Source organism: Acinonyx jubatus, chromosome B3, assembly GCF_027475565.1.
Source record: "Acinonyx jubatus isolate Ajub_Pintada_27869175 chromosome B3, VMU_Ajub_asm_v1.0, whole genome shotgun sequence".
Classification (NCBI taxonomy): Eukaryota; Metazoa; Chordata; class Mammalia; order Carnivora; family Felidae; genus Acinonyx; species Acinonyx jubatus.
This window is the reverse complement of record NC_069386.1, coordinates 6951492-6977876: the sequence shown is the minus strand read 5'-3', so window position 1 is coordinate 6977876 and position 26385 is coordinate 6951492. Positions and strand designations below refer to the sequence as shown.

The 26385-nt window shown below is 45.1% G+C and overlaps 1 protein-coding gene across 6 annotated transcripts in view; it reads right to left on the bottom strand.

Annotated features, from left to right (window-relative positions):
• DET1 (DET1 partner of COP1 E3 ubiquitin ligase) overlaps positions 1-25121 on the bottom strand; it is a 56389-nt gene extending 31268 nt beyond the window's left edge. For 3 of the 6 annotated variants that reach the window (XM_053223584.1, XM_027068013.2, XM_027068014.2), the window contains exons 1-4: positions 24963-25120; positions 17978-19070; positions 14986-15173; positions 6116-6307 (exon numbers count right to left, since the gene is read on the bottom strand). In XM_053223584.1, coding sequence (XP_053079559.1) covers positions 6116-6307; positions 14986-15173; positions 17978-19060 — 1463 coding nt within the window. In that variant the 5' untranslated portion in view covers positions 19061-19070; positions 24963-25120. Of the gene's footprint in view, positions 1-2471; positions 3132-6115; positions 6308-14985; positions 15174-17977; positions 19071-21043; positions 21152-24962 lie in introns of those variants that run through there. The other 3 variants (XM_027068016.2, XR_008298973.1, XM_015061938.3) reach the window with 3 other exon arrangements.
• Between the last annotated feature and the right edge of the window lie 1264 nt (positions 25122-26385).

Genomic DNA, 26385 nt, shown 5'->3' with positions numbered 1-26385 from the left:
GTGAAGGGTAACAGAGAGGTGGGCAGTAACTGAAGGGGGAGAAGAGGCCAAAGCAGGAGGTTTTAAAGAAAAAAGATCTGGGGCACCTGGGTGGCTCAGTCGGTTGATGGTCTGACTTCGGCTCAGGTCATGATCTCACGGTCCGTGAGTTCGAGTCCCACATTGGACTCTGTGCTGACAGCTCGGAGCCTGAAACCTGCTTCAGATCCTGTGTCTCCCTCTCTCTCCCTCTCTCTGCCCCTCCCTTTCTTGCACTCTGTCTCTCTCTCTCTCTCTCAAAAATAAATAAATATTAAAAAAAAAAAAAGATAAAGAAGATCGTAAGCGTGCCTGGCTGGCTCAGTCAGTAGATCGTGCAACTCTTGATCTCGGCTGTGCGTTCAAGCCCCTTGTCGGGTGGAGAGATTACTTAAAAATAAAATCTTTAAAAAAAGAACATCCTAGAGTGTGTCTAATGTGCTAGTAGAAATGACCTATCAAGAGGAAGATACAGTAAAGAATAATTGCAGGAGTGAAGAAGTTGAGAAGTCTAGAAGAGACAGGATTCAGTGAGCACGGGGAGGAGTTGGCCTTTTAGGGAAGCAAGGCTACTGGACTCCGGAGGAAAAGCAGGCGAGGAACATAGACACAAGTCATGGGGTTGACATGGTGAAAGAAAGATAAGGCAATTCCCCCACGTGATTGTTTCCACTTCCGTCTGGAAGTGGGTGGCAAGGTGATCAGGGAGAAAAGGAAGGTGGGCTTTGGAAGAGGAATGAAGGTGTCAAATGGCAATTTCAGCGAGTGGGAGAGCAAACAGAGCAGGAAAGCGTAGGACAATTGCTTGGGGAGTTAGACGAGATGGAAGACAGGAGATACGACCAGGAGAATGGAGGAGTAAGGCGACAGGAAGTACACATCAAGCTTCAGAAAGGCTAGGACACCGCCCAGGGTCACAGACCTACTGGGCAGAAGGGCGGGGATTCCCACCGCAGCCCGAGTGACTCCACTCCCCAGTCCCTCAGGTACAGTCAAGCAACCTGGCACAGAAGAAAGCTGCCGGTGAAGGGCTTCAATCACGAAAGATTGGTTGAGTCCCCACAAACGTGTGACTGCTTTGGGATCCTGATTTTGTCATGACCTGCGAAGAATCTAGGAGAATGCCTCAGTATTTCATCCTTCCAGAAGCCCAGTGAGGTCATTCAAACCCTCCTCTTCTCCTCTGGATTACCACCACTGGCTTGTCGGCCCGCCTCCAAACCACCTTCCAGACTGCTAAAGACAGTCTTTGTGAAATTAGGATCACGTCTTCCACCGCACAAACCCTAACACCACACACAAGACTTCTCTTCATGATTCGGTCACACTCCCCCGGCCTCCCCACAGCCTGTGCTGCAGCCGTATTCGTTACCATTCCATGGCCCTGACAGCCCTGTTCACGCTTCCGCGCCTTTGTGCACGCTGGCTCTCTCCTCGAAATGTCCCCTGCCCTGGTCCACACAACAGACTCCCGTTTGTCCGGCTCCAGTGTCCCTTCCCCAGTATGGCTCTCCTCCTCCACCTCTCCTTCATCCTTCTCCACTGTTCCCAGAGAACCACTACTGGGGCTTCTGCCATTCTGCATTATAATTCTCTTTATTGGCCTATTTGTCTCACCCGCCAGATCTCAGCACAGCATCTACCCGACCCACAGCTGGCGCTCAAATCCTGTGCTGCACGCTGAATGAGAATGAATGCAGCCGTTCGATATTGAGGATGATGAAATTAGCTGAACTGGTTTTGGTGGGGCTCTGTATCTCCTATCACATTTGTTATGCTCCCAAGGGAGGTCGATCTGGATGGCAGAGGGATACAGAATCCATCTGTTCGCATCCGTGACTCTTTCCACAACCTGCTCTGAAATCCAACATTTCAAGCTGCTCTCAAAGTCAGGTGCTACTAAACAAGCTGACTCCATAAGCGGGGGATACGTTATGCGGATGAGACAGAAGCAGCCTCACGAGCCTGCCAGAGAACACTGGCTGAGACCGCACAGAAGGAGGCTGGCTGGGGTCCAGCAGGTGTTCGGAGGAGCGGTGACGGCCGGGCCATTCAGGAGCAGTCAGTCTGATCTCTTTAGGGACGCGTGGAGCCTGCCAGCTCTCACGACCCAACTGCTGTGCGTGCTACACGGTGTCTGTATCCGCTACGGCCCCAGAGAACGGATCACCCTCCCACCTGCATGACACAGACCGTGCAGATGGGAGCGTGCTTCCACATGACAACGTGCAGTTATGCCCGGCCCCTCCAGCTGTAACGACTACCAGGACGAAACCCCAGGGAAGACGGCAATCCTGACAGATAACGGTCTTCCGTGCCGGCACACATCACTCCGCTCTCCCCAGGGCAGCTGCTGGAGCCATGGCCTCCAGTCCCTTTCACAGTCCCTCCTGGAACCACAAATGTGAAAAGTATTCGGTGAGATCGGGACAGAAGGCAGTCAGCAAACAGGATATATTTAAGTAAGAAAATACCAAGGCTTTATTTGTGTTCTCTTTATATAAAGATAGCCCTGCTGTCGGCTACGTGGAAAGATGGACACAGTTCCCGTGAGCAAAGATGTACCCACTTCAGACCGCATACCATAATGCCAAAGATGGACATGAAGGGGGGGGAAGGTGTAATGCTGTCATCTTCATATAGCAATAAAATGCAAAACAGAACAAAAACTAACTGGACTTAATTAATGCTGGGCATTCCCACAGGGAAAGGACCAGAGGACTTGCAATCAATCAGTAGTTGGATATGATAAAAATTCCATTTGGCTGGGCCACCCTCGCTCCTCTCTCCGGCTCTCCCCAACTGAGGTATAACCATCTGGAACCAACAAAGCCGGCAGGCAGGAGCTTTTGCTTCAGAGTCCACCGAGACAAGAAGGGGGCAACGTTTCGGAAGACCAGGTAACGGGGCTCTGGTGAGGCACCTACGTGCAGCAGTGTCGCATGTGGAAGTTGACAACGTACTCGGCATTAGTCCTCTGCACGGAAATAGCAAAAGGCTCAAAAGGGTGAAAGGTGAATGCAACAAGGCGCCGCACTGTGTGGTTGATGGGGCGGCCCAGTAAGCCTGCCTGGATCTCAAACTTGAGCAGACCAGAGTCCCGGGCATAGAACCTAAACAGAACAAGGAGAGAAAGAGAGGATGGTACAGAGATATTCACCACCACTTTGCAATCCGCTCAGCACGGGAACGCGGCAACTCGTAATTCAATCTTACTCACGGGATCTCCTCTTACATCAGCCTCAGGGTATCAGAACTGCGAAACCACCTTTGTCTGAGCTGCTCGTGGTATGCACGGGGTCACTGTGAATTGTACTGTGCTGTCCTGAGTCACTGGCTCCTTTCTCTTTCCCAAGATAACCCTTAGTTACAGCCTTAACTACAGCCTCCTCTTTTCCAGACACGCTGCCCCAAGAGTATCTAGACCAGAGCTAGAAATGAAATGCAAGCCACATGTACACTTTTAAATTTCCAAGTAGTCACATTTAAAAAAGGTAAAAAGAGAAAGGTGAAATTAATTTTAATAAAATATTCTGTTTAACCCAAAATTGGCATCCAAAATATTATCATTTCAACCTATAATCCATGTAAAAAATATTAATGAGATATTTCACATTCTTTTTTTTGTATTAAGTCTTTGAAATCTGATGTGTGACACTTGAGCACATGTCAACTTGGACTAGTCACATCTTAAATGCTTAACAGCCACATGCAGCTAGTGGCTCCGATATAGGACACCGTAGATCTAGACCCATATTTGAGTTGTTAAGAACAAACTCTTTTGAAAGGTTCTTCTTTTTCACACCCAAAAACAAAATACTAACTAGTCTGACATTTTTCATCGAATAATTCCATTCATCCCCACACTTAAATACATTTTCCCATATGCAAAGTAAGTGTCCTCTGGAATCAGGAACTAGAGATGTTCGGGGGGGTTGGGGCTGAATTAGGGTAAGTTCCAGAAAAATGAGAGCTCTGAAATAGAGAGCTCTGTAATTTCCCTTTTGGACAACAAACATATGTACCCATAAAGATACTCATAATCCCATTTCCAAGAATTTCTATCCTCAGAATTTAATCCAAATGAAGTTAATAGTGATGTGAATAAAGACGGCTACTCTATCAAAGCTCTAATGTAAAAATGCAGACCGAGAATAAAGGCTCAGCAACAGGGGAAGAGTTAAATCAACTGTGGTGCGTCTAACAAGGGAACAATATGCTGTCATCAGGACTGCTATTCGGAGGACTATGTAACAACACAGAAAAACAATTATAAAATACAAGCCGACTACAAAGTATTACGCTAACCAGGATGACAACTTGGCATGTGCAAACCTGCAGAACGACAAAGACGAGACTGGAATACACAATACAGGTGTTCAAGTCACAGCATTTCCTCTTCCAGTGCCTCTAATATCCTTACATTTCTCATTTTAAATTAAAAATAAGTGAAAAACAGGGGCAATAGCCATTTCCAAATTTGTCACTTAGGTTAATCTTTTCAAATCAGAGGCAGGTCAGAAAGGAGGGGAGTGTATCTCACACTACTTGACAATATCAAATGAGGCCCACGATATGCTTTTACGTGTGAAAACCACATTCACCTCACCCACATAGTCCCCAACACACAAAGGGCCTGTAAGCAAAGCGAGTTGTCTGAGCTTCTAAATCTAACTACCAGTTTACAGGAAATATGAGAGACTGAGAAAAATAGTAAATACTACTCCAGGGATGCGGTGAGCAAACTTCAGAATGTGGGAAACACTACAGGACAAGCAACATGGTTTCTTCAACAATTTCACTGCAAGGAAAAGAGGAAGGAAGCGGAACATATAGAATAAAACGGACTTAAGGGAGAAGCGACCAAATACAATGTATGAACCCTGTTTAGATCCTGATGGGAACACGTGGAACCACAAAAGAATATTTACAAGACAACAGGGAAATGTGAAAACTAGGTATTGGGTGGTCTTAATAAATTTTTGATAATTTTCTTAAGATAGAATGGTACTGAGGTTGTATTTTTGTAAGTCTTTCTCTTTTAGACATTACTAAAATATATATGAGCAAAATGCTATGAAATCTGGGATTTGCTTCATCATATCAAGGGTGGCATTTGGGGCGAGGGGGAGTGGTGGTGGTGGAAAGACAAAACAACACTGACCATGGGATGGAATGGCAACTGTTAAGACTGGGTGGTGGGGGAAAAAAAAAAAAAAAAAAGACTGGGTGGTGGGCGCATGCAGGTTCATTACACTCTTCCGCTTTTATATGTTTAAAACTTTCTGCAATTAAAAAAAAAGGTTAACTGTTTTTTGGAAACTGACTGAAATTTCCCAAAGGAAACGCCATGAATGGTGATTAATCGTACAGAATATGTTACACAGGCCTCTTTCACACACAATGAAGCCGGACAGTGAAATACCAGCTACCACTGTTTCTATGTTTCCACGTGAAAAAGAGCTTCCACTCTCCAGCCCAGGGTTCCAGAACATACCTCCCCCGAAATAACCTCACGGGTGGCGGTGGTGCCCAATCCTCTCCCTAGTACCCAATACATCACACAGAACAACACAAGCTCCCAACTGGGGGGGGGGGGGGGGGGGTTCTGTGAAGAGGACATTTGTGAGGGAGGGACTGCCTGTAAGAGGTCAGTCTCAAGTTTCTAGCAATAATACAGTACCAACATTACAGAATTTCTTCAAGTGAGGAAGCGGGAGTTTCTCCAAAACCTGCCTGTTCCCCAAACCATCTCTGCTAGCTTTTCTACTAGATAACACAGGAGATAAAATGATTTGAGTGAAATAAATTTAGAAAGTCTCAACCTACTGCTATTATGAAATGGCATGTGGTTTTATACCCTGGATACCTTTAAAAGGGAACAAACTCATCTGAATTGGATGTTTTCAGGAGAAGCAAAGGACAGAACTACTGAGACTAGTACCTACATGATCAAAAGCACTCACCACATTACAGAAAAAGCCTGTCCCTCCAACTGAAGCCATGAGTACAAGCGGACATAGTCACAGTGAAATGATGTCCAAGAAGAGAGAGAGGGCGGGCCGCCCGTAGCCCTGAGGCTACAGTGATGGTGTACCTGATAGGGTGATCTCCACAAGTCTTGGGTCGCTCCATGACGGACACCCACTTGTCGTCGTAGCTGAAGAGAGACAAATCAAGGTAGGGGCTACCGCTGTAAGACTGGGCACTGATGGGGAGCTGCCCCAGCAGTCGGCGTACTGCCTCCGTGTGCCCTCCGTACTTGGCGTTTACGATAGTGTCTTTAAACCTAAAATAAAGCACCAGTGAGGAAGGCGGTGTTAGTGGACACACCAAGCTGCCTTGGATTTTAAGCTGATAAAACATGTCTAAAAACAACTCATTCTGTACACAGAAATCTAGGTAATGCAGGAAGTCAGAGCTCTCACACATCCCCAGTCGGCCCGGCTACAAATATTCTCAGAACCAGAAAAAAATTCGCAATAGGAACATTAAATTACATTAGAAGAGTTAACAAAGACTTTCCAAACAAGTTTAAAAGGAGTGTGACTACTCTGTGACAGCACTTCCATTCAATTCTACTTCCCCCAAATAATAGCCTAGGTTTGCATCAAGAGTTCTAGAGAGCAAAGAACCCTGTAGAACAGAGCAGCCTCTCTGTGACTCTCCTTGGGGTCAGTTATAAGCCAACTTCCATCAAAACTCTAGGGGCGCCAGGTGGCTCAGTCAGTTAAGCAGCCGACTTCAGCTCAGGTCATGATCTCTCAGTCTGTGAGTTCGAGCCCCATGTGCTGACAGCTCAGAGCCTGGAGCCTGCTTCCCATTCTGTGTCTCCCTCTCTCTCTGCCCCTGCCCTGCTTGGTCTCTCTCTCTCTCTCAAAAATAATAAACATTAAAACAAAACAAAAAAAACCTTGGACGAACTACTCATTCTGTGTTCAAAGTTTACGAGCTAGCTACCTGTGCTCCTGCACAAATGCCAGTGTCTGAAGAACTGTAACGCAGACACAGAGTCACACATCTCACTTAGTTTTAATAACAACAACCATGGGGCAATTTCTCACACTTGTAATGAATACCAAATTTAATACCCTTTGACCAAGCATTTCTCTTCTTGTGGAAATTTACCCTAAGGAAGCAATCCCATACTTAGAAAAATCTCTCTGCCCCTTTAATAAAGCATTGCTGATGATAGCAATAAATTGACAGAAAATTAAGAACCTAATAGAAAACCATAATTTTCAAAGACTGCATAGTAACAGTGGAAACATTTATCATAATGGTAAGTAAAAGAAACAGGCTACACTCTGTCTACACAGTATGATTAAAAAAAAAAAAAAAAAAAAAAACAGAGAAAAAAATTAGTCCTAAAAATCAGACTGGTGGTGGGGGTGCCTGGATGGCTCAGTCGGTTAAGTATCCGACTTCGGCTCAGGTCATGATCTCGTGGGTCAAGCCCCGTGTCGGGCTCTGCGCTAATAGCTCAGAGCCTGGAGCCTGCTTCGGATTCTGTGTCTCCCTCTCTCTCTGCCCCTCTCCCACTCACCTTCTGCCTCTCTATCAAAAATAAACATTAAAAAAAAAAAAATCAGACTGGTAGAAATACGTCAAAATAATTGTGCCTGTGTAATCACATTTTGTTTTTATTCTTTTTCACTTTCCTACAGTTTCTTAGAAAGAACGTCAACCATCAGTATGTATTTCTTTAACCTCTACATCAAAGTATATCATATGGTTTAAAATACAAAGGGAAAATAATTTAGTCCAGGGACAAAATATGACATCTCATCCCTGAAATTAATGGCATGAAAACCAAATAAAATAAATTTAAAAACTTAAACGTTCCTGACTTTGAGGAGACCAGAAAGATTGATGAGATGGGTTCTGTATTTTGTCTTCACCATTAACCTGTGATTCCAGATGGACATTAACACCTCGTTTATGAGCCTAGCTATCAATACTGCTTTCCGTTACTCTTCTTGACAGTAATTTTCACCACCTCAGTGTAAGTCATAAAATTAAATCTTGGGCCAAAGAGAACTTATTTCTTTCCCTTTGAAGGAGCAGGAATCATCGTTTTCAGCTCCTTGTCAGCCAAGATCCAGTACGACCTCTCACAACCCGCACCATGGCCTTGCCTGGCTCACCGGCTCCCCGTGACGGGGGCTGGCCCACGGGGAAAGCAGTGCTTTTCCAGCGGCACCACCCCCTCCACTCGCCATGCTCCCCACGGACAGAAAGATGAAGCCGTCATCCCTGTGACAATTTGCAGTGTTTAAATCCTGGCTCACCGTCATTCTGTCCAGTTATGCCTCTCTCAGTTCGTGGGGATTTCCAAATTGGTAGAGATGATCCTTCCAGCACCATGGCCCCCTGGTTCCTGAACCTCCTCTCTGCCTCAGCCCTCATTCCGAGGTACTACATCCTCAGTCTCACCATTACCCATGACTGCGACCTCTCTATAACATCAGGGTGAGGCACCACTCTCTCCAGCCTCCTCCTCGCCTATCTTTCCAGCCCATTCCCTCTACTCCCTGGATCTACAGTCCACTGATTCTACCAGTTTTTGTCACCCTACACCTTGACCATATCCTGTGTCCTCTCTCTTTCCTCAGCCCATGCTTCAATTCCACACTTAATCCACTGCACTCATCCTCCACAACACTGCCTTCTCTTGCTTGGGGGCACTTCCCTGGAAAACCTACAGCCCTAGTTAAGCTCAACTCTGCCCGTTCCATGCCTGTATCTGCTCGGTGTTCTCCACGGCTGGAGGGAAACATACAACGCTCACTTAAATGTATAACCATGAACGTCGTGGGGCCCTCCTGCTGCAGGCACTCAGGCTGCAATCCCCGGTCCAGCCAGCCCTCCCACTCCCTCTGATGCCTATTTCATACCTCCACCAGGCCCACCCTCACCGAATGGCATCTCCTGCTTTGTTCCGACAAACAGAAGCAAGGAGAAGAGAACTCTGTGAGGCCCCCATCGGCGATCTGCACTATACTACTGTCTGTGCTGCGGTGTGAGACCAGTCTCCCCGCTTGGGCACTAGGTCCCATCGCCTCTCATATGCGACATCAATTCTTCCCCACCTTTTCCTAAACCGCGAGCTCCCCCCAGCTACACAGTCTCATCTGCACACAAACACGCCACTTCCCCCCCTCTCAGTCACAAAATAATAAAAGCACCACCACTCGCCCCCTCCAGTGCAGGCACCGTCTTCCAGCCCTGACAACAAAACTCTCAGAACACTTCTTATGGTGCTGTCTCCAAGCCTTCTCTTCCCACTCTTCCTTAAACCCACCCCAGAGAGGCTTTCCCCACCATCCCACTGAAGCCACTCTCATGGAGCTCACCGATGACCTCCATGCTGCTAACTCCAGTAGCTGATTTATCTCTCAGGAGATACAGACCTGCCCTGGCAGAAGCATCTGACACTTCTTCCTGAAAAACTACCAGACCTCTCCACTTACAGAACCTCCAACCTTCTCCCCTGAACCTCACCCACAGCTTCACCATCACGGTTTGAGAGTAACTCTCTTTTGCAAGACAAAAATGTTAACAATCGTCTTTGACTTTGCTCTTTCCACGGCCCAAACCCCATCCTCCACTAATCTTTAGGGTTCTATTTTCAAAATACGTTGAGCACACAATTACAGCTGACCCATGAACATCACAGGGTCAGGAGTACCAACCTCTCCCACAGTCAGAACTCTGCATGCAACTTTGACTCCTCAAAAACTTAATAGCCTACCGCTGACTAGAAGCCTTACCAGCAGAAAACAAACAGGAGATTAACACATATTTTGTATGTTACACGTGTTATAAACTGTATTCTTACAATAAAATAAGCTAAAGAAAATGTTATTAAGAAAATAAATCATGAGGAAAATACATTTACAGTTCTGTATTTACTGTAAACAGTCCACATGTAAGTGGACCCATGCAGTTCAAACCCATGTTGTTCAAGGATTGACTGTTCCCACCCTGATCCAAGCCAATGTTATTCAATCAACAGATAATTACCAACAGCCTAGTATATGCCAGGCATGCTTCTAGGTGCGTAAATATATAAATATATATTCCCTGTGGCAGGAAACATATTTAGCGAATCCTTGCACCAGTCTCCTAACTGGTGTCCCTGCTTCTACCCCACCCTCCTACAGTCTATTCCAACACAGCAGCCAGAGTGACCCTGGTAAGATAACAAGTGAGAATGTGTCACTCCTCTGCTCAAATGCTACACAATCTCATCTGAAGTTACAGCCAAAGCCTCAGAACAGCCTCAGGTGTCTGGCCCCACCTCTGACCACGTCTCCAACTACTGGGCTTCTTCTCACCCCAGCCCAGGCACTCTGGCCTCCCCGGTGTTCCTCAAATGCATGAGACCCACCTCAGGACCTTCAGAACTACACTACCTTTTTGGGGGATAATGTGCCCCCCAGTATCCACATGGCCTGCTCCCTGACCTCCTTCAAAAGCTCTGCTCAGCTATCACCCTCGTGAGGCCCACAATGACAAGTCTACTGGAACAGAGCTAACAATCTCTTCTTGATCCACTCAAACCCACCAAACCTCCTAACAATTACCATCTTGCACTGGACACTTGCCTCTTGGAAACCTCCACCCTCCTGCCTCCTCCAGCTGGCCCACCTGGTGTTCTGCCACCCCAGAACTTCCCTTTTACCATCATCTTCAGAGTGCTCTTTGCTTCTCTCTGGCTTCAGACTATTTCCTGTACCATACTTTTGTGTTTTATGTGGAAAACACATCTTCCAGAGGCTTCCTTAGAAAAGGTACATGAGAAATAATTTTTCAAGAACTTACATGTCTGGAAAAATCTTTGTTCCACCCTACTGGATAGAAAATTCTAGACTCGGTATCATTTTTTTCCACAGACTTCTGAAGGCATGATTTTAATGGCTTCAAGCTTTCGGTGTTATTATTGATAAACGCAATACCAGTCTGCTAACTTATTTTTTAATATGTGAAATGTATGTTCTTTCTGAAAGTTTTTGTAATTTTCTCTTTGGCCTCAATGTTCCAAATTTTCATGATGGTATGCCTCCATACAGGTCTTTTTTCCATTGGGTACTTGATGGAGCTGGTGATACACTAATAAAGACTTAATAAGTATTTATCTGGGGAAAGAAGCCATGATTTGCAGCGCTTGCCAATTTCTGTGCTGTAAATCCTACTGCTGTGGTCAGTTTCAAGGTACCAACGTGACATCACTGAATGTGGCATTGTCGAAAGATGAGCAGCAGCAGATTTTCAGTAGAGAGTGTATATATATATATATGTGTGTGTATATATATATGTGTGTATATATATATATGTGTGTATGTATACATATATGTATGTATATATATATATATATATATATGTAGAGAGAGAGAAAATATACAGTATTTTCACCACACAGAGGAGATAGACACAAATACACTCAAGACCATAAATATAGTAAAATAGTTAGGAAATAACTAATTTTTAATAATCACCACGTTTAGCAATAGCTTGCAAAAAATCCCTGCCATGTTTAACAACTGGCCCTCGTGAGCCAGTACAAGCCAGCCCCGGCACATCACTGAAAGGTCCTGCCAACCTGGAAGTTGGGAAACTGTCTTACACTATTTCCTCTCTTCATTTTCTCCACCCACCCTCTGCAAATAACCAGATGTTGGGCCTCCTGGGCAAATTGTGTAATTCCTTTTCATCGTTTTTCTCCCATTTTCCTACTTTTATCTGTTTATTCTCCTCTCTCAACTATACCTAACAAAGTTTAAATTTCTGTTTTAGGAATGTCTCCTTTTTTATAGCTTCAATGATTTCAGTGATTGCAATACTGCTCCTTTATTCTTTACTGTTTTATTTTGGTCTAAAGATTTTCCTTAAGTAACTCATGATCCTCAGTGTTCCCCTCCTTTTTTTCTTTTTTTTTTTTTTAATGTTTTTTTATTTATTGAGAGAAAGAGAGACAGAGCATAAATGAGAGAGGGGCACAGCAAGAGAAGGAGACGCAGAATCCGAAGCAGACTCCAGGCTCTGAGCTGTCAGCACAGAGCCCGACATGGGGCTCAAACTCACGAACTGTGAGATCATGACCTGAGCCGAAGTCCAGCGCTTAACCTACTGAGCCACCCAGGCGCCCCACCTCCTTTTTTTCTTGAACATTTGCTCTAACCTATAATGGATCCACTTTTACTTATTTTTCACCAAAAGATTACTGGAGACTGTAAAATTGAGCATTTAGAGTCATGTGTTCACACGAAATGAAAAATGATTCCAATTTATATACACATTGTACTTTCAATGCAGCAAAGCATGGTAAGATGGCTAACAAAATATATTAGGATCTATTAGGAATATATATTAGGATATATTAGGATACAATTCATATAAAATGTTATATTAGGATACAAATACGAATTTGAAGACAAGAAGAAACAATGTGAAATTTCAAACAGTATGGGAATAATTTGCGCTCTACTTTTTATATCAAATACTAACACCAAATTACTTTTGCAACTAGGTTTCCCTGGCTATGTTCAAAAGTGTTACGTTATACACCATAAACGTATATGATGTTATATATGCTAATTGTATCTCAATAAAGCTGGGGGAAAAAAGTTTATAATATTTTTAAAAACGAGTATTTAATATACACTGAAAATTGCATCTTCTGCAATTATTCAAATTTAATAGCAAAAAAATGTTAAGATCAACTTAAAAATTAATATGTAAGGACATCTACAGTTCTTCAACATCTTTTGGTGGTATGATCCAACATTTTGAGAATCACAAAGCTAGAACACCACCTTTCTCTTCAAACTTTATTTCTCCTGGGACTTCTTAAAATTTCACTTAATTCCAGATGCATCCTGAAATAATTAAAAAAACAAAACAAAACATAGCTTCCTCTAATTACTGGGTGACTTCATTCACTCAGCAAATACCTAATAAGCTTCTCCCACATGAAAGACACTGGCCTAGGTGCTATGGATATGGCAGTGAATGAAACAGACAAAAATCCCTGCCCTCATGGGAGTTTACCTTCTTTCTAGTGACTTCTTTTGATGTTTTCACTCAGCCAGCTGTACCCAGCTTTGTAATTAGTTGATAATGATCTGCCTAATTTTAAAGTTAATTTTAAAAGAAGGAAATTTGTTCCAAAAAGAAAAAACCACAATCTGAGCCACATTCTGTCTCCAAATATCCTTCCATAACTGAACAGAAATGCTTAGAAGGCAGAAAATTTGTGTGAACCAGAGAAAAAGGAAAAGGCAAGTTAGCTGTCTGAAAACCAATACCCATTTCTAGTTGATTACTATCCTTTTATATAAAGATGATGCCACTGCATTAATGTACCTACTCTGCTCATTTCTCCTAGTGGCAGTAATGCTTATTCTGATTCTTCTGTTCACTCCAGTGTGATCTATCTTGAAACCTAAAGCAGATCTTTTCCCTAACTGGCCAAGGTTGGGGGAGCAATTTAAAGTGGCATCCAATGAGGCACTGACTAGAGTAGGATTCAGCTTGGGCCCTTGGCCCAGAGTAACCATTCATTTCACAATAATGTTGTACTCAGATAATTGTATCAGAAGCTCTGGTTCAGAGAAAACCCTGTCTGATGATGGGGGGGGGGGGGGGGGTGGTATTAATTTAGGGTGACCTAGGTGTTTGTAAGTGTCAGTATCTGAAGGTCTCTTCTTTGGGTTGGTCAGTTTTCCTAGTGAAAAATCTCTAATCTCCTGCATAAGGAGTATAAGCCTGGCTGTCATATCTTACCTTTCAGTCTGTTGGCTTTCATTCAATTCTTGTTTTTAGCATGACAATCTCATCCCTACTCTCAGCTATGCCTCACGAACATGAAACCGGGGCCTACATGGTTCAGTTTCTCAGGAGACTGAACCTCCAGCCTTCTGCGGAGGTGGAGAAGACACAGTCAATTGGCTAAATAGGCTTAGAGAAAGGGGCTAAAGGGCCTGATTGCTCCTTTTTTTTTTTTTTTTAATTTTTTTTAAGTTTACTTATTTATTTTGAGGGAGAAAGAGCACACACAAGCAGGTGAGGGGCAGAGAAACAAGGAAAGAGAATCCCAAGCAGGCTCCACACTGTCAGCACAGAGCCCAACGTGGGGCTCAATCTCATACACTGTGAGATCATGACCTGAGCCTAAACCAAGAGTAGGACGCTTACCCGACTGAGCCACCAGGAGCCCTCTGATTGCTCCTTGCAAGAACTTCACCCAATCCTCTGAGTTTAAGCCCACATTACAGGTATCTTCAGAGGTACCTAGGGCCTCCAATTCTCTGACCCTTTCCAGAGTTCTCTGGTGCAAGGCAACTTGTTTCTTGACGGCTAAGCTCTGCAGTCTTGTTTCTGTTCTCTGAAGTGTGTCAAGTCAGTTACCACTCATCAGTTAGCTTCTCAGCTCCCAAAACTGATTCCTATCCCGTCGCCAATCATCTCCTGCCTCTCATGTCTCTCCTTTCCCATTCTCTTTGTTTTTGTTAAAGTTACACCTTTTACTTCTTTTTGTCACTTTAATAGGATTTGGGGATGAAGCAGAGATAAATGCATGTGTTCAACATATCGCATCCTGTTTAACCAGAAGTTCTAAAATTATTTCCTTAAGTCGTATCACTCCACAAATACTTAAATGCAATACATATAATAAACGTATTCATGAGAACACAGCAATAAATAGTAAAGACACAGTCTCTATCTTTCCGTAGCTCACATACAGTCTGGGAGGAATCACGGACAGTGTACTAGTAATTCCACAGGTGCTGGGAGACAGAAAGGAAAAGGTCAGGGTGACCCAAGGGTTTACCACAGGCAGACCTAACCAAACCAAGGTGGGCGGAGAGAATACAGGAAGAGTTTTTTGGAGGAAGTAACTACTGGCCTAACACCAGTGAATTGTCTAGAGAGATTAAGCCTGTTAAGCCTGAAAGAGCTTACCGGCGCTGGATCTGCCTTGCAAAATTGTTGCTAGAAGCTGAGCAGGGAAACTGGACTTCACTGTGCAGGGTGGCGTTACGGAAGAGGTCACAGAAGTTCTCAAAGAGCTCTAAAAGCTCATCGGATGTATTCTCAAACACAGCAATCACCTCTGTTGTCACCATATTGTACACCACAAAGAAAGATGCCTGCAGAAGAACAGAGACAGCTTTGAGACAGCGGGTGCGAGGCCATGCCTTGGAAACTTCTCACTTGGCTGAAAATTCAAACTACCCAAGGAAAACAAGCGAACCCTTCCACTCCTGCACTAGCACAACAACGTGGCTGCACGTGGTTCTGGGAAAGGAGGAGGCCTCGGTGGACTTGATCAGTCCAGGGCCATCAGTCATGGCCAGTGTCGCCGGATTTACCACTGGATCTGCTGCTAGAATTACGGAGCTGGCCCACGTATGTGTGTAGAAAGGTTTTCAATCTTTCATTTAAGACTGCAAATTCAACATTTTTCCTTCCTAGTAATTATTCCTGACTTGCTCTCCAACCCACCCTGAAATAAAAAGCACTTTTTTAAAATGCCAGATTTAATTCTCCCTCCTGCTGAGAAAGTAATTGGTAGCCTGTAGCTGCCTGTTGGCAAATTATTTTCTCTTGTATACGTACAGTTGAAAGTTCAATTCCGGGGCATTTATTTTCCCTCTTAAGATTTCTAACATGCAGAGAGACACCTTAAGTACACTGTGTCCTAAAACTGCCCAGGCAAGTTGTCACCAAGCAGGGAACTGCCACTGAACAAATGGAAAATCAGAGTCGCGTTTTCCATTTCTTCCTTCACAAGTGTTCTTTCAGCCAAGAGCATTTGTAAGACACATTTGAGATCTGTAGCAATTAAGATCAGAGGGGACATCTGAAAAGCATTCAAATGCCACAGGTGGCAGGGTTACTGCTTTCTCTGAATGGGCCTCTGGGGGACAGGCCCTCTTCGTTTAAACAACCAGTGCTCTCTGCTCTGCCTAACAAGGAAGCTCCAGGAATCCCTGCGTTTTGTCACAATGAATGTGGCAGTGTGAATCAATCTGCAGGCTTCCAACAGGAAGCTAGAAGTTTTCAAAACATTAGGATGAGTACTCCCCCTCCTATGACTGACTTTAAGTCTCCATCACCAATTCCTGGAGCCACGTGGCCCACCTGTTTTACTAGTCATTAGTCCTTCCAGAGCTTTCATTACATGACTTTTTCGGTCACCTGGAAATTAAATATGGCTGTAAATTAAAGAGGCTGGAGGGTAACCTGAGAATAATACCCATAATATTAGCAAGGCTTTGTGTGTACATGTGCCTTTTACTCATTAACTTTATTGAAACCTATCAAATTAAACTGGGGAAGGAGGTGGGAGGACAACTAGGGCAAATTGGGTTTAAAGTTACAACCTCTGTCAGCAAAACACGAGCTTCAGTACTGATTCTAGCTACAATTTATTACAGCTACCGGAAATAAGTAGGTCATGTTTTTTAGCAAAGGGAAGAAGGACAATCTCAAATGCAGCTACCACAGATGACTTAGTCCTTCCAAAAGAAAAAAGGTAATTATAGCTCAAACCTAAATAAAAGATTGAGTCATGTCCTTTCTATATACGTGGACAACATTTGGATCATTTCAGGACTTCACCAGGATCCATCACAATTATATGAATATAAAATTACACAAACCTTTACTAGGCTTGCCTCCAGGGCAGACTGGGAAATACAAGACAGAAGGGTACAGAAGTCAAGGGCTTCACTGCCAACCCCCCATGACACATAAGATACACTAGATGCTCCTTCGTGATGGCTCAACGGGTGACTTCATCATTCATAGGGAAGAAGAAGAATCCAGAAAAAGTAACATCCAACCGTTATTACTCACCGCTCCCCCTCCCCGCCACCTTGAAGAATACACAGGCTATGATTCAGAAGAAAAATACTGGAAAACACTTTACCATGGATGCCTGGTAAGGTCTCAGGAAACAATGCCCTGTACAGTCTCTCCTATGATAGAAGCAACTGCAAGTCAGTGGGAGATACCAGACTCAGCCCCCTTTGTGGTTTACTGGTTTGCTCTCTATTCTCAATTCTCCTTAGATAGGAATCTAAGGAGAGATTCTGGAAATAGAACAGGGGGGCAAAGGTATAGAAAGGTAGGTATCTTACTTGATCAACACTAAAGTGGAGAGCCTCTCAAAGAGAAATGCCCAAAATACCCTGAATTTCAACATGGTGTTTCAACTCAAGAGTCTTTCAGGTTTCTGTGCCCTTAACACCATTTTATTCCCATCTGAGAAATAGCTATCTCCCCTAAAGAGATCTTTTATCCAAAGTGAAAAACCCTAATACTTGAAGTCCTGATGATTCACTTGGGGGATAAGAAACTCTGGCTTCCTTTTAATCTTTTCACTGCCCTACAATCTATGCATGGGCAAGGTCAGAGTAAAGTCATAAAACTTAACTGCCAGATGAGCTTACCTATTAGTTACCTTCTAAAGGCTTTATGAAGAAGTATATTGACATTAACCATCTGGGCAGGAAAGAGAGGCTACATTTTTAGAAAATGTTTCTGGTATGGTGGGCTCATTCTCATTCCTAGAACTAAAGCAGTCAGACCACTAATCACAGCCTCACAAAATCAAGGCAGGATTATCCACAGGCAGTCCAAACTTCGACCCTGTAGCATTTGGGCTTCTATCTCAGGGGTACTGAAAATGCTCTGCAGAAGAATCAGGGTAATAATCACAGAGTTGACCATCCACATGCCAATGGCTTGAGATTTAGCTTCCATTTGTCCAAATGAATACACGTGGCCAGAGAAAAATGGAGTTGTTTTGAGTTTGAGGCCTAGGAAAACAAAAATTCAAGACTACATGAAATGCGAATTTCGGAGAGGCTGCCTATAGGCAAAGACAGAAATGTTCCCATCTTCCCAAGGGGATGGGAGGAGCAAAGAGCAGGAGAGCACCGCATACCTGCGATGGATCCGTGACCCGCAGGGTGACCACGTCCTCACTAGTGTACTTGATAAACAGATGGTTTTCATCCAGAAGCTGCATTTTCCACATGCGCAGCTGCCGCAGCTGGTCAAAGTACTGGAAGAAGCGCCTCTTGGCCATCGCACTCCCGTCCTGCTCCGCCCGGCGCCACAAGTACACCAGCAGCCGGTGTTTGAGGGAGTTGATGAAGGGATCTCGGAAAGGACTGGCCATGCCCGTCTGACTGTCCCGCTGCACCTCAGGGAAGACAGCTGACACGGTGAGGAGGTCATCCTCGTAGCAGAAGCGGCCGATGGTCCTCACGTCAATGAAAGTGCCTTCAGGGGTCACCTGGAAGACGTGGATGGTCTGCTGCTGCACTGACAAGATGGCCAGGATGTTTTTGTACAGGTACAGCCCTTGGTTGTGCGACAGGACCACTTTATCACACTTGAAGGTGCGCGTATCACATAGGCGGCCGGTGTGAAGGTCAATGATGTGGAGGGAATAGTCCTCCAGAGGGGACCGGGGGTTGGGGGTCACGGACTCACTGTTGCGATACACCTCGTAAAAAGGAGGATGCGGCTCATCCGGGAGGTAGGCAGCTGAGCCCACGATGACACAGCGACAGTCGTCAGTGAAGAGGCTGCACTCCCGGTTCAGGTGCTCACCGTTGGCGGCCACGTTGGTGATGTGCAGCAGGACGAAGAAGCGTTCAAAGAGCCGGCCGCGGATGCTGACCGACCGCTGGTCATTGCCGTTGGACAGGATCTCCCCCTCATAGCCCTGCAGTAGGTCCTCGGCTGCCTGGCAGCCCTGGTACTCATAGATCTCGAGAGACGTCTGGTCTGAAGAGAAAGCAATAAAGTAGCGTCCATCAGGTGAGAATTTACGCAAGAAACAAGGAGGCTTTTCAACATTGACGACCGTGAAGTTGGGGAAGACATTCTGGTGGAATACTCGGACCTGATGCCAGTGGGTGCCTGCCTTGCCTGAGCTGATCCGTCGGCGTTCCAGGCGGTGAATGACATTTTGGTTCTGGATCCTTCGAGGTTTGATGGTGGAAACATGATGATCCATTATCACATCTCTGCACGGAAAAGTGAAGAAGTCACGAAAACAAAACAAAATTGGCCGAAATACAAACATAGAAAGGTATAGAAAGTACAGAAGGATAGAAAGTCAAAGCTTTTCCTCCTTATACCCTGGACCCAGGAACTCCCAAGATGACAGTGATCAGCAGTTTCCCTTCTCAGATTAGAGTGAGAAAGTGGTCCTGACACTTCTGAGTCTAAAACAGGTTTGAGGGAAGGACCTGATTCACTAGGAACACCTGCAAAGCACACTTAGATGTTGGGAATATTCAAGAGAATAAACCTAGAACTACATCAGAGTTGTTCAGTGCACATTCATTAAAGAAATCTATTTACTGGGCCGTTAAGATGTCCATACTACCCAACGCAATGTATAAACACAATGCATCCCTATCAAAATCCCGGTGGCGTTTTTTGCAAAAATAGAAAAATTCATCCTGAAATGCACAAGTGATCTCAAGGCACCCCAAACAGCCAAAACAATTTTGTGAAAGAACAAAGTTGGAAGACTCAGACTTCCTGATATCAAAACATATTACAAGGCCAAAGTAATTTTTTTTTTAAGTGTGGTACCAGCATAAAGACAGACAAATACACCAATGGAATACAATAGAGAATCCGAAAGCAAACCGTCACAGATGTAAACTCAAGATTCAGAAGTTCAGAGAACCCCAAGCGTGATAAACACAAAGAAATCTATGCCCAGACCCATCACAGTCAAACTTAAAAACGGAAACACAAAGTAGAAATCTTGCAAGCAACCAGATAAATGATATATTGTCTGGAGGGGAACAATGCAATCATCTGTGGATTCCTTGGGAAACTGTGGAAGCCGGAAGGAAGCAGAAAGTTTCTGAAGCACTGAGCTGCCTCTGTGTCACCATTCAAATCTCAGCTAAAACAGCGACTTCTCAGATTCTCCCTACCTTCCCATCCACACCAACTGTCATTCCACCCTATTTTGTTTTCTTCAGCCCTTCTCACTTTTTAAATTATCTTGTTTACCTTTTTAGTATCTGTCACCACACACAAGACCCCAGGTACCCTGCCCAATTCCTTGCTGAATCCCCACCACCACCTGGGGCAGAACCCGAGGCACAGCAAGTGCTCACAAGTAGGTTAAATGAATGCATGGAACAACATTCAAAATGGGCCCTGCAGGGTAAAGAATTCACAAGGCAAAGAAAAAGAGGAGCGTTCACTTGGAGGAAATACACTTGGAAGGAGAGAGGCGTGATACATTTGGGAATAGAGATTCCAAGTGATTAGAGCCCAGGAAGCACAGAGTGAGTAATAAAAGAGACGCTTAGAAAAGCAGACTGGAGGCAGACTAGAAAACACTTCACACGTCACGCCAGGCCACACCAATGCCACACCAGCTATTGTGGGTTTTAACCAGGAGTGACTGACCTAATCTATATTTTAGAAATAAAAACATATACACAGTGTGGTATTTATTTATACCCTGCCTCCTTCTAAAAGGGATCTGAAATGCTGTACATAAGTATAGATACTATCTGGTCCAGTGAAAGATGTGCATATCTCTATGACTGAGCAACTAGATTTCTCAAACTGTTAGTCACAACTCATTGATGAGGCTTTGAAATAAATTTAGTGGATACACCAGACATTTTAAAAAGTGGAACAAAAACAGAAAACACCGAACTGTATCACATACAGTAAGGGCAAGTACTATCTCATGAAACTTTTGTTTCAATTATACATATGAGTTACACGCACTGGGTGAGGATATAAAATATATTCCCTACTGATCTAGATTACAGCAAGAGAGCGCATAATGCCCTCAGGCCAAATCTAGTCTGCCTGCCTGTTTTCGTAAGTGAAATTTTATTGGGACACAGCCATACCCATTTATTTACAGGTTACCTATGGCTGCTTTTGTCCTACAGAGGCATAGATGATTAGTTGAGACCAAAGACCACTGGGCCCACAAGACTGAAATACTTACTATCTGACCCCTTGCAGAAAAAGTCTGCCAACCACTGATCTTGGGCACTGGTTCCTAACTGGAGCAACTGGAGCATCTGGAGACAAAGGTTGGTTGTCCTAACTTGGGAAGGAGGGGTGTTATGAGTGTCCACCAAACAGAAGCCAGGGATGCTGCCAAGTAAACAGGCCAGCCCCCCACATTTGGACCAAGAGGTCAATAGTGCTAAGGATGAGAAACCCTGATCTAGAGAAATATCTGCACGTAAATAACAAGAATGTCTGCAGCAGGACCGTTAGAAATAGCACGAACTGACGACACTCCAAATGCCCAGCAACAGAAGACTAGATAAATTCTTCCAGGCCTATTCATGCAGTGGAATCTCATGAAGCAATAAATTAATGCTTAGCTAATTAATGTTAGCTACACATAACAACCTAAATGAATCTCAGAACACAATTATGAATGAAAACAGCAAGCAGCAGAGTATTTCGTGTGTTTCTCTTTACATAAGCTTCAAACAATTTCTAGTTTAAAAGCCATCAATAGGGGCGCCTGGGTGGCTCAGTCAGTTAAGCGTCCGACTTCAGCTCAGGTCACGATCTCACGGTCCGTGAGTTCGAGCCCCGCGTCGGGCTCTAGGCTAATGGCTCAGAGCCTGGAGCCTGCTTCCGATTCTGTGTCTCCCTCTCTCTCTGCCCTCCCCCATTCATGTTCTCTCTCTGTCTCAAAAATAAAATAAACATTAAAAAAAAAATTTAAAGATGGGTATTGAGGAGGGCACCTTTTGGGATGAGCACTGGGTGTTGTATGGAAACCAATTTGACAATAAACTTCACATATTGAAAAAAAATAAAAATAAACTCTATTTTGTCTGATATAAAAAAAAATTTAAAAATAAATAAATAAATAAATAAATAAATAAAAGCCATCAATAGATATGGAACACAAATATCAAAAGCAAAGGTATTATAAAATTAGAACAGTGGTTACCTGAGAAAAGTAAGAAACTGGATACGGGTTGGGACACACTGGCAACTCCAAGGTTACATTTTTTTCCTAAATCAGCACTCACTGTACTGTCATTCTTTAAAGATTACATATATTCAAAGTATTACTTGTACTCAGAATTTTTAATCAGAAAATAATTGTGAAGAGAAAACTAAGGTAGGACAATAAGACGAAGCCAGACGTACGCAGAAAGGCACACCACACGGACCTGCAGCACTGCCAACCATCTCATTTGGCCCTGATTTTCTCAGCAGCCAGAGCAAAAAGGAAAACACAATCAGTTACAGAATGTGCACGGCCAATAAGATACAAACTTAATAACAGATGCTTGGAAGAAACGGTGGGAGTTTAAAAGCAATCTCGTAAGTTTTCTCAAAGACCCTTGGCATGATCAAGTGAGCAAAATCCTCCACAGCTGACAAGGATACGGTATTAAGTCACACACAGCTACTCCTTGTAACAGTAACATTATAAATGTGGCTACTCTGATTCAGCCTTAAAAACACAGTATTAAGGTTGAAGCATTTTAAAATACCAAACAGCATACAAAACTGCCTCACTCAATCCCTGCCGAGGGCAATCCTGCCAACCTAAGACTGGGTTGGAGTCAGAGGGAGACCAGACCGGGATGAGAAAGGCAGACGAGGCCCAGGAGCAGGAGGAATAGGGACCAGACACCATCTAACAGACGAACTGCTGAGTCGGATAAAGTGCATACTAGAGTTGCTCAGCTAAGAAAGAGCCACTGATCATATTAAGCAAAACAGATGCTTAATTCTAAGAAAATTGGGATACACTTTGCATAGTCCCATCTGAAATTCTGATTTGTCTTTTATAATATATATATATATATATTTTTTTTTTTTGAGAGAGAACGAGTGGGGTACAGGCAGAGAGAGAGAGGGGGACAGAGGATCCAAAGCAGACTCCATGCTGACAGCAGACAGCCCAATGTGGGGCTTGAACTCACAAACCACAAGATCATGACCTCAGCCCAAGTCAGATGCTTGACTGAGCGACCCAGGCGCCCCTCTCTGATTTGTCTTTTTAAGAGAAAGACACCAGTAACTGGGGTGATGGGTGTGAAGGGGTGGGGTGAGTGGAGCTGACGACCTGTTGGCTTCAGCTCCAAATCGTACAGGAAATCGTCACTGAATTTCCTTCCCTCAGCGTGCCTGCTCTCTCTCTCTCCCTCTCTGTACGTACACACACACACACAATTTTATATCACACAATTGTGATTTTGAGAGACATGGAGTTTTTCAAGGCTTTTTCAATTTGTTCTCTCACCGTTCTGATTATAAAAGTACACGCTCATAAAAATTCAAACACTATAGAAAAAGTATGTAATGAAAGTCCCCTCTAGTCAGGGTGAGACTTACGAAAAAAGAGAGGAACTTACGAGTGTCCTAAAATCTGGCCCTCTCCCAGCTCCCTTAGGCCAGTGAATGAATGGCCTAGCAACTCTCCAGCTAGCAGGAACCAGAAACCTGACAGTCTTCCTTGATCCCTCTTTCCCTCGGCTCCCTGATCAGTCCCCAAACTCTGGAGACTATACCCTCTAAACAGTCCTCTCTAATCTTCCACTTACTCCTATCACAAGCTGCCGGCACCCTTCTCCGAACTTTTACACTTTCACGTCTGCGTTACTACTGCACCAGCTTCCTACCTAAATCCGCTCCTTTCAACAGCCAGAGTGACCTTTCCAAAATGCTTTGGTGACCGCGTCCTTTCCCCTGTGGACTAATACAGGTCAGTATCTCCCCACTTGCTCTTAAAGAGAAGAATCAAGCCCTCAACATGCCAACCAGGTGCTCAAAGGTCTCAGCTCTGCCTCTCCGGCCTCATCTTTTCCCGTTAACTCTAACCATTTATTTTCTTCAAGAGGGACCCTACCTCCTGTCTCGGAAGCTTGGCACCTGCTGTTAACCAAACCTAAAAAAGCTCTCCGTCTCCCTTTGCTGAGTTAACTCCCAATTCAGCCATCAGCCTCATAATCACTTCCTCAGAGGAGTCTTCCTTCGACTCCCCATTAGCTAAAATACTAACTTACTGGCCACACCTCTCCTTCACGGCACTTACCACGCTTGCAACTCTGTCCCTGCATTTTACTCCTATCTGTGGCACTAGGTGGTGGGTGTTCTGCACGCCCATCACACTACGTGACACCTCTCAAGCTTCATCTCCTGCACGTTGGACCTGCCTCACGCCAAGCTCTTTGCCAACTCAGGTATCCACAGGTGCTGTTCCCTCTGCCTAGAACGTCTTTCCCCAGGCCCTTGCCATAACTTCTCAAGTTGCAGCCTGTCATCTGCTCCAGGAAGTCTTCCCTGACCATTCTCTCCAACACAGGGCTCCCCGTTTATTTTTTGTCTTCTCCACAGTAACGGCCACGACTTGAACACGCACTTGTACTTGCAGGGTTGTGCGTTTAATAATTTACTCCCCCCACTAAACGGTACCCCCCGGATAGGAAGCAACCACGTCCACACCAGTCACCGAAGTTTTCTCAGAGCCTAGCGATGGGGCTGGCCTCTCGTGTGCGTTCGGCACGTTTTTTATGGAACGAGAAGAAAGCCTGGCTGGATCGGGCCACTAGCTCGTCGAGTGGCACTAGACCTGTCCTTTTCCTCCGCTGCGTCTCGGCTTCCCCACGGGGGCCGGTGCACCCCCCCCCCCCAATTCCTCGTGACAGCTTCCAAAAACTGTAAGGGGATACCGAGGGGCGGGCACACACACCCAAGGGGGCGCCCCCGGAAAGAGAAGCCCGGGGCGGGGCCTCAATGGGAAGAGACCGCTCAGGGAGGGCGGGGGCCGCGGAGCCTCGGCGTCTGGCAGGGAGGGGGCCGCCCCGCGGCGGGAAGCCGGGGAGGCCTCGGGAAGGGCCTGACGGGCTTGGGGGCTGGGCCAAGAAAGGAGAGGTCCTCACCTGTACGCTCCGGGTTCAAAGGGCCGGGGAGACGGACCCCCCGGCCTGCTCGGCACGCGCCTCCCCCAGCCCCGCCCCCGCCATGCCTCCGGCTCCGGCGGCTGCGAGTCCCCGCTTCCGCTTGCCGCCGGAAGTGCGGCTCAGCAAGAAGTGGGGAGAGCGCGGCGTCGTCGTCAGCCGGCACCAAGGGAAGATACAGCGCACCCTGGTGCCTGGAGGGGGGATCGAAACCACAGGGGCCCAGTGGCTGTGAAGGAAAAATTAACAGGGAGCCCTAACCTGGTCACGTTGGTGATCTCTTACAGTGAGGTCTCCGCGCCTGCGGGACACGTTTGCAAAAACATGGGTAAAATTAATGTTTCAGAGGCCTCTGGGTGACTCAGTCGGTTAGACGTCCTACTCTTGATTTCGGCTTGGGTCACGATCCCAGGGTTCATGAGTTTGAGCCCTGCATCGGGCTTGGAGCCTGCCTGCTTGGGATTCTCTATCTCTCCCTCTCCCTCTCTCTGCCCCTTCCCTGCTTTCTCTGTCTCTCTCTCTCTGTCTCTCTCTCTCTCTCTCTTTCTTAATAAATAAATAAAACCTAAGGGGCACCTGGGTGGCTCAGTCGTTTAAGCGTCCAACTTCGGCTCAGGTCATGATCTCTTGGTTGGAGCCCCGCAAAGGGCTCTATGTTGACAGCTCAGAGCCTGGAGCCTGCTTCGGATTCTCTGTCTCCCTCTCTTGCTGCCCCTCCCCAACTTGCTTGCACTCTTTCTCTCTCTCTCTCAAAAATAAATAAACATTTAAAAATTTCTAAAAAAATAAATAAAACTTAAAAAAAATATTTTTAATTAATGTTTCGCCTCGTAATTAGATGCACCCATTCATCGGCCAAGAAATAATCTGCTCTGTGTTGTCTCCTCCCTCACAGCGAGCACTTGGACCACTGGACTGGATTCATTTCTGAACACTCTGCCCAAAGCAGTTGCTGGCACGTAGTGGAAGTACAGAGAAGCTTCTTGCACTAACCTAGTCCCATAACCTCTACTTGGACAGTCTGCCCCCAGATTTCCCTCTCTGCCTCCTTTGGATCATTCAGTCCTCTGTGCATGAGTCACCTGATGGCTTCCTGGCTGCTTTCACTCCACTGCCACCCGCTGTTTTCTGTTAGCACTCATCACTGTCTGATATTACCTGATGTGTGTGTGTAAATTTCTTTCCCTGTTCTGTTTCCCTTCCCCCTTCTAGAATGTCAACTCCATGAGAGCAGGGATTTTGTCTTGTTTTCTGTTCTATCCTCACCTACAGCTGGGTTTAGCGTCTTGTAAGTGCCCAGTAAGGATTCAGCCCACGAATGAAGGGCTCTGCCCACATTGCTCGCAGCAATCGTAGGAGGAAGGAACGTTAATTAACCTTTACAGATAAGCACACAGACTTAGGA